Here is an 8770-nt window from a genome sequence, read left to right as displayed (position 1 = left end):
CCGTTGAATGAAATTCCTCTGATGGCTGTCTCTCTCTCTCTCTTGCCGCGCTCCCCACGCCGCCTCGTCTCTGCGTCTCTCGCTCGCCGCGTCTCTGGCCCTCGACTGTTGCTGCGCCGTCTCTCTCTCCCCTCTTCCCCCTCCCGCTCCCCGACTCCGCCCCGGTTCCGTGCCCCTCAGGCCGAGCTCCTGCCCCTCGCTGACCTTCATCTGCCCCCCCCCCCCTTCGCTCCCCTCCCTCACGAGACCTCCCACGCACAATTCCTTGGTCCCATCCCTCTCTCGCCTCGCTCCCGCACTTCTTCATGGAAGCTCTTCGTGGGACGCGTCTTCTCCGGGCGCCGTTCGGCCTCCTGCACGCACCTCCTGCACGCACCTCCTGCACGCACCTTGTGCACCGCCACTGCCAAAGACAAAGATCCCCCGTATAGCCTCTAACAGACTGTCGGGGGCAAGTGCTGTTAGCGAGTAGCAGCACTTATCAAGGCCGGCACTGTGGCACACGGGGGGGGTGGGTCACCACGATGCTTGTGCACACACCACACACACACAGTCACACAAACACAGTCACACAACACACACAGTCACACACAGTCACACACACAGTCACACCACACACACCCCACACACAGTCACACACCACACACAGTCACACAAACACAGTCACACACCACACACAGTCACACACCACACACAGTCACACACCACACACAGTCACACACCACACACAGTCACACACCACACACAGTCACACACCACACACAGTCACACATCACACACACACAAAGATCCCCCGTATAGCCTGAACAGACTGTAGGGGCAAGTGCTGTTAGCGAGCACCTATGAAGGCCGGAACGGTACACGAGGGGGTGGGTGGCCAGCACCACGCCCGACCGCCTTTGTCTCCCTAGTGGCGATGTTTACACACCGCACCAGGTACTCATTTAAGGCTGAGTCGACCTAGGGGAGGCCCAGGACCGGTTCAGATAATCGTCACTGGTGTTAGCCGTGAGCGGGAATCGAACCCGGGTCGCCAGGTTCATAGCGCAGCGCGCTAACCGCTACACTACCGCTCCCCACACACAGTCACACAAACACAGTCACACACACCACACACAGTCACACACCACACACACCCCACAAACAGTAACACACCACACACAGTCACACACAGTCACACACACCACACACAGTCACACACCCCACACACACACCACACAGTCACACACACCACACACAGTCACACACCACACACACCACATACAGTCACACACCACACACACCACAGACACACCACACACAGTCACACACCACACACACCACATACAGTCACACACCACACACACCACACACAGTCACACACAGTCACACACACCACACACACCACACCTTGGAATGAATTGTGCACGTGTACTGCAGCTGCTGATGATGCTGCTACTGCAGCTGCTGCTGGAGAGACGTCGCTGCACCTTCGAAAGAGGCTGCTGCAACTTGCTGAATCCGCCCCCTGATGAGCTGCACTACTGCAAGTTCAAGTTCAAGTATTAGGTATAGAGCCCTGTGAGCCATTCGGCTCTTGAATCGGGTGCAACCGCAACAAACAAAAACATCTTAAAGTGAATATGTGACTGAGTGCAAACAGAAAATCCAAGAAAAGACAGCAAAATATTGCAGGAAAAAAATCACAGTTACACCAACTCTGTGTGCAAAAATCCCAGCAGACAACAAATCGATTAACGAATGAAATCGGCTAACCCTCGATATATTATTGGTTCTTTCTGTTATAAAGTCACGTAAATAGAAAAAAATTATAATAAAATATTGAAAAAATGGCGGGTTTTGCTTTTATTATTTTCCATTTTTTTTCTTATTTTTTATTTTCCATCGACGCGATTTTACCAAAAGAACCAAGAATATGAATTCCTGCAGTCACTAAAGTTTTAAGTCAAAATTGATCCGCTAACCCGTCAAGGCAAGTGACCTGTTAATCAATTGCTGTTATAACCGTACCGGCTTCAAGTAGCAGCAGCAGCAGCAGAGAGACACGTGGCTCCACTGCAGCTCCCACGTGACAGCGTCTGGCCACGCCCAGCGCGGGTCACGTGTCAGGAAGGGGCGGAGCTTAAGCACCACGTGGGCAGAGCCCCCAGGTGTCATTGGCTGTCTGCGTGGTGTCGTCTGTGGGTCTCTGTGTGGTGAGTCAAGTTCATGTATTAGGTAGAGCCCTGTGAGCCATGCGGTTCTTGAATCGGGTGCAAACTGAAAAAACAAAAAAACATCTTAAAGTGACTATGTGCAAACTGAAAACACAAACAAAAAACTAAAACATGAACAAAAAACATCTTAAAGTGACTATGTGCAAACTGAAAAAAACAAACAAAAACAAAAACATGAACAAAAAACATCTTGTAGTGAATATGTGACTGAGTGCAAACAGAAAATCCGAGAAAAGACAGCAAAACATTGCAGAAAAAAGTCACCGTGTACACCAACACTGTGTGCAAGAATCCCTGTGGGATGCAAGTCAAACAACCAACAACAACAACCACAAGACAACTTAGATAGTCGATGGGTCTCTATCAGTAATTCTACATTTGAAGCTTTCGTGACTGCCAGGAGTAGGTTTTTTCGGTAAAGTCACGTAGGTAAAAATACAAAATATAAATAATATAAATAAAATAATAAATCACGACGTTTCAGAGGCAACACAAGCTTCCTTCATCAGGTGTAAAAAGGCACACAAAAAAACTGTACGTCGTGATTTATTATTTATTTCTATTATTATTTACATTATTTTATTATTATTTATCTCTACTGTAGTCTACGGGTCTCTGTGACCCCCCCCCCGTGCGGATCGTGAATCGAGGTCAGAATCGACCGACGGCTTGCAATCGAAGTCGATTCTAACGTAATCGCATGGAGGAATCGATCCACGGATCGATCCGACGACATCACCGTTAACCAAATCGCAATGGAGGTAGAAGCCAACAGCTTCCATCGAGTCGCGAAGTCGTCACCTCCTCTACCTCCTCCTCTACCTCCCCCTCTACCTCCTCCACCTCCTCTACCTCCTCAATTGCCTCGCGACATCAACAACCCTCCCACAGCAGCAGCGGCAGCGGAATCAGCAACAACGAAGTCAACACCCGCCACTGAGGCCTACACCGCCATGCAGCCTGCGGTCTCTGCCCAAGCCGCGTCGCATTCTGCGGGGGAGATTCAGGCGAGGGGCGGTGGCTGCGGCGAGGAGGAGGAGGAGGAGGATGAAGCGATGCAGTTGCTGACCATCGTAACCGGCGATCTCATCTCCGGCTACGTGGCTCACCTGACGCAGCAGACGGAGCAGCAGCAGCAGCCTGTGCAGCAGCAGCAGCAGGGGCTGCAGCAGGGGCTGCAGCAGCAGCTGCAGCAGCAGCTTCAGCAGTTGCAGGAGCAGCTCCCGGCGGTGCAGCAACATCTCCTGCTGTCGCAGCAGCAGCAGCAGCAGTGGATGGAGAAGCTCTGGCAGCAGCAATTCCAGCACATGCAGCAGGTGCAGGAGCAGCTCCAGCAGGTGCAGCGGCAACAGGAGCTTGTGCAGCAGCTGCAGCAGCAGGAGCAGCTCCTGGATGTGCAGCAGCAGCAGCAGCTGCTGCAGGAGCTGCAGAAGAAGTATCAGCTCCAGGAGGTGCAGCTGATGCGTCGGTTCAAGCAGCTGCACCAAATGCAGCAGGAGCATTTCCAGCAGTTGCAGCAGTTCAAGGAGTGGCAGGAGCTGCAGCGGCAGGCGCGGAAAATCCAGCGGCAGCTCCGGGAGGTGCGCTCGCTGCTCCAGACCTCCCGGCGGCTCGTGCGGCTGCGTGTGGAGCTTCTGCAGGAGGCGCTCGACACCCGAGGAGACGCGTTGCTGGCGGAGTTCGAAGCCTCCATCCCAGACTTTGTGAGGCGCGCGGAGGAGCTGGCGAAGCAAGTGGACCCGCGCCGGCTGGTCGTGACCCTGGCCTGGCAGGTTCTCACCGCGGGGCCCATGAGCTGGGGCTGCGTGCTGTCCATGGTGGTGTTTTGCGCGCTGCTCGTCAAGAACCTGAGGGCCTCCGGTCGTCTGGGCGACTCGGAGGAGACTTGGCCCTTGACGGACGCGGTGGCCGCTGTGCTGTTGACCACACGCAAGACCTGGCTCATGGAACAGGGAGGCTGGGTGAGGGGTTACACACCGCTACCATCAACACCACTGCGCCGGAACAGCATGTTGGTAATTGAAAGCCCATGGGCTGCACAAAATCGAGCAGCCTCCTACCGTTGTTATTGAGTTGATCTCACCCATGTCCTCCAATCACTCCAGACCAGGTGCTAGCATCATGACCAACTCTGGCATTGAAGTCACCCAACAAGATGACTCTATCCCGAGGGGCCACTTTAGCCAGCACCTGTGACATGAGGTCATAGAAGGCATCTGACTCATCGGCCTTGCCTGCATCCCTCCACGGATGTTCGTCTTCGGTGGGGGCATAAGTAACCACGACCACCACTCCTCGCCTCTGGTTGATGGAAAGGCGAGCCCAAAGTTGTCTGGGGCTTACAGATTCCCACACCTCACCGCCACGCTCCCATGCCCCCTTCATTCTTTTATTCAGAAGAAGAGCCACTACCTGTTGTTTGGCAGTCTCCTGCCCCCAGTAGAGGACTGTCCACCCCTCATGATGTCAGGAGCCAGAGCCGGTCCACCGGACCTGAATGCCACAGAGATCCAGGCAGTACCTGTCCAGCTCCCGACAGAGGAGTGGCAGCCTCTCCTCAGCAGTGAGCGTTCGAACATTCCACACGTTCAACCAAAGTGTCTCACTACCCAGTGTCTCACAAGCATTGTCTCACTACCCAGTGTCTCACTACTCAGTATCTCACTACCCAGTGTCTCACTACCAGTGTCTCACTACTCAGTATCTCACTACCCAGTGACTCACTAGCGGTGTCTCACTACCCAGTGTCTCTGTACCAGTGTCTCGCTACCCAGTGTCTCTCTACCCAGTGTCTCTGTACCAGTGACTCACCACCAGTATCAGATCATAGAACAACGCCAAAAGGTGATGATGATGACGATGATGGTGGTGGTGGGGCTCTCTTTCCGTTCTGTTTCTGTGCTGCCACACAGGAGGGCTTCCTGCGAGCGTTCGGGCCGGGGACGCCCACCTAGGAGAGGAGCCGCAGACGCCGAGCTCCGATGGGCGGCGATTGTGGAGACAAGAAGAGAGAGACAGAGAGAGACAGAGAGAGAGACAGAGAGAGAGACAGAGCGAGACGGAGAGACAGAGACTTTTGACTTTTTACACAACTTTTATTGCCGCCAGGAGCAACAGCACTGGAGGCGATTCCGATATGAAATACAGTCACCAGCAAACAAACGAATAAACGCTGTAAATCCACACGCCGTGGCGCTAAATGCAGCGCAACACGAAAGAAAAGTCACGTGGTGGTTGTTGTTGTGGTGGTGGTTGTGGTGGTGGTGGTCATCTCGCACGCCACGGTGACGAGAGAGCGCCTCAGAAGAGAGAGAACGGCCATCACCAAGCCATGTCAATTTTTACTTTTCTCTTTACAAAAATGAGGCTTCCATTAACGTGTGGTCCGACCTCTGTCAGGCGTTGAACAGTGAAATAGTACAAGTCGTTCGAAAGTGCATCGTAATATCTGCATCGTTAATATTTTTAAACTTGAGGGAATTAATTTTTTGGCAGTGGCAATGAGAGATGCAAACATTGAAATGGCTCAGGGTTTGAATCAGATGAAAATTCAGAGGAGTTAAAACGTGCTAACTACCAACCTAAATGTTCAAACAATTGTCGGGGGATACGTGTTGATTGTGTGCGTTTACACAATTTGACTTGAAGTCTTGAAAACTGGTTACACAGAAACAAAACTTACAGCCAAGAAATTGTGACGTGTTGTTTTAAATTGCCTGAATTTCTGTAAAACACTGTTTAAGTGACAATGTCAGACTGTTGTTGTCTTTGATCGTTCATAATGAATTTTGTGTGTTCAGCGTTACCGACGTAAGTCGTGATTTTTAAACGTAATCTTAACTTTTAATGGAACATAAATCTTAAGTAATAGAGCTCTGTGAAAATATATAGCTGGATACTCGCAGTCACCTCAAAAAAAGTAAGTTTCATGTTCCGACAAAAGGATTATTTTGAAAGTGTTCGTTTTTTTTCGGTAAAGTCACGTAGGCAGAAAATAAAATAAAAGATAAAAAAATATATATTAAAAGATAATTGTTTTATTTATATTATCCATTAGTATTTCTACATCACGTAGGGAAAAATAAGAATAAAAAGAATAAAAACAATAGAAATAAAAGAAAATTTTATATCATTATTTTATTTTTTGTTTGTATTATTATTTATATAATTGTATTTACTTATTTTATACCTACGTGACTTTACCAGAAAACACCTAAGAGTATGAATCCTTGCAGTCACGAAAGCGTCAAATCTAGAATGGATTATTTTTAAATCTGTTCTCTTAGTGTACTAAGCAACCAAAACGATATCCTCAGGAACAGAGGATGAAGCTTTAGTCATGGAATGTCCCGTCGGGTCCTAAAGATTGTTGACCTGTGAGAACATCACGACGTCTTTTATCTTATAATCCTGTGGGAAGTCGACAACATGCACAACACAGCAACACTCACGACAAACATCGTTTAGTTCCTGTCGGCATTGGTCATGACGTATTTATATCGTGTACAAAGTCCTCTTCAAAGATCTCTGGCCAACGTGAAAGAGTCAAAATTACCCCTCCCCCCCCCCCGCCTCTCGTGGTGCCCCATCTGCCAGCGGTGGCACGAGCAGGAATTGCAGGGCTGTGCCATCTACCTTTGACACAATGTCTGCCAATAATGGGGGGATCAATAAAAACACGGTGAGTGTTGACTGAGATTACATTATTGATGTGAAACTATCTGCAATAAATGACGTGCTGCGTCCCTTAAAACATTTGTGCCTTTTTTCTCTCGCCGTGCTTAAAGAACAATTTTCCTGGAGGCTTGTTGCATTTGTTTAAATCCATGTTTTATATGACACCCGTAGTGAATCCAACTGAGTCGGAAGACGTCTTGGGAGCAACGCTATTTCACCAACACAACACGACACGAGCTACACTTGGGTGTCGAATGCCCATCTATCCCACGCTACGGCACAACTAGACACGGCTCGCTATCCCGGCCCGGACCGCGAGCTGCTGGGTCCTGGAGCGCGTGGCTAGAGGCTTCTTCTCCCCGACGTGAATCTTCTTCACCGGCCACACGAACCCACGACCGCCTCACGGAGCCCCCCCCCCCACCCCCGTTATATCGGCCTGGGCTGGGCTGACTCCGGCCCTCGCCCCGCCCACCTCTTTCCCGAAGGATCCCGAGGCTTCTCTATACCACGTGACCGCCCAGCGGCCCCCGTCCACCGGTGGCCCCCCTCCAATATCATCCGGTGACGTGTCGGCAGGTCAATCAGCGTATCATGCCCCAACGCAACCCTGGCTGGCTGACGCTCCCTCACCGGGAGCCCGCACCGCACACTGCACGCGGTGCCTCCGCACTGACCAGCGCTCACCGAAGCCCCGCTAGGGCTTGTACTACGCCCAGTGACTGCACGTAATGCCAACACATTATCCGCCGTAGCTTCTTAAGCCCGGCAGCACACGGTGACATTCACAGTCACTACATCACCCCCCTCTCTGTAGCCTCCAGCCGTCCCGGCTGCCAACTCCCCCGCAAGTAAGCAACCGACGTACAATTATACAGAACAACAAGCAGGTGCGCTCCAACAATAACAAGACAGCACGATAAATTACCCAAACCCAACTGTACAATATATACACCGAGAGAGAGAAAAAAAAACACAGCAGCGAGAGAAATGAACAACAACAATCGCGTCGTACAAGATCCCCACAATAAACATCTCCCACCCACAACGTGTAAACGACGCCCGTGAGCTCGATGGCGGAAAGGATCAGCCAAACGCTCGCCACGACTCACGAGCGCGCGACAAGCCACGGCGGTGTGGGAGCGTGCAACGCGCGGGGATCGTGAGAGTCGAGTCTTTGAGCGAGTCCGTGACGCCGGCCCTCCAGGCGGGTTGGGCTCATCTGCCCTGGAAGCAGAGGTCGTAACGGGTTTTGATTCCGTACCCGTACCCGGCCGGGTATGGGTTCCCGTACGCCACCCGTACCCTACCCGAAATGAGTGACAAACGGTGACTCACCGGTGACTCTCAGCCTACCCGTACCCGGCCGCACCAGGGTCGCAAACGGGTACCCGTACCCGGCTAGGTACGAGTAGCCGGGTATCGGGTAGGGGACGGGTATCGGGTACCCGGTTTGCGACCTCTGGGATGAAGCCATGTTGCAGGCGCGGGTGGGTTGATTCTAGGAACTTGAATTGTGAGAAGAGACAAGACGTTGGGAAATGAGTGACAAACGGTGACTCACCAGTGACTCACGGCCTACCCGTACTGGCCACACCAGGGTCGCAAACGGCTACCCGTACCCGGCTGGGTACGGGTAGCTGGGTATCGGGTAGGGTACGGGTATCGGGTACCCGGTTGCGACCTCTGCCTGGAAGCTGACTCCCCACGAAGAGCAGTCGACCGGGTCGTCGTGTCCTTCACGTGCAGAGCACACGAAGCCGACAGAGCGGACGCACGCCCCGGCTCGCCACGCACAGCCCACACTCGGCCCCTGCGATACGGAGATGAGACAAACTCACATGGCGGTGCTCACCAGCGCAGCCCAATGAGTGCTC

General features: G+C 52.1%; 1 protein-coding gene across 1 annotated transcript; it reads left to right on the top strand.

Annotated features, from left to right (window-relative positions):
• The first annotated feature begins 2985 nt into the window (after positions 1-2985).
• On the top strand, positions 2986-6180 carry LOC133361420 (bromodomain-containing protein DDB_G0280777-like). Its single transcript, XM_061580344.1, has 2 exons — positions 2986-4177; positions 5129-6180. The coding sequence occupies exons 1-2, from the start codon at positions 3170-3172 to the stop codon at positions 5168-5170; spliced, it is 1050 nt and encodes a 349-aa protein (XP_061436328.1). The 5' UTR covers positions 2986-3169; the 3' UTR covers positions 5171-6180.
• Positions 6181-8770: the final 2590 nt, after the last annotated feature.

This window comes from Lethenteron reissneri, unplaced genomic scaffold (genome assembly GCF_015708825.2).
Source record: "Lethenteron reissneri isolate LAM-NWPU_2019-01 unplaced genomic scaffold, ASM1570882v1 scaffold_1039, whole genome shotgun sequence".
Taxonomy (NCBI): Eukaryota; Metazoa; Chordata; class Hyperoartia; order Petromyzontiformes; family Petromyzontidae; genus Lethenteron; species Lethenteron reissneri.
The sequence above is the reverse complement of the archived record's forward strand: the minus strand, read 5'-3'. Positions and strand labels throughout refer to the sequence as shown.

Bases quoted from the DNA above. Each gene is read 5' to 3' on its own strand.
- LOC133361420 (XM_061580344.1), top strand. From the start codon at position 3,170: ATGCAGCCTGCGGTCTCTGCCCAAGCCGCGTCGCATTCTGCGGGGGAG. The intron at 4,178-5,128 runs GTGAGGGGTTAC...GCTGCCACACAG, and splicing joins TCATGGAACAGGGAGGCTGG to GAGGGCTTCCTGCGAGCGTT.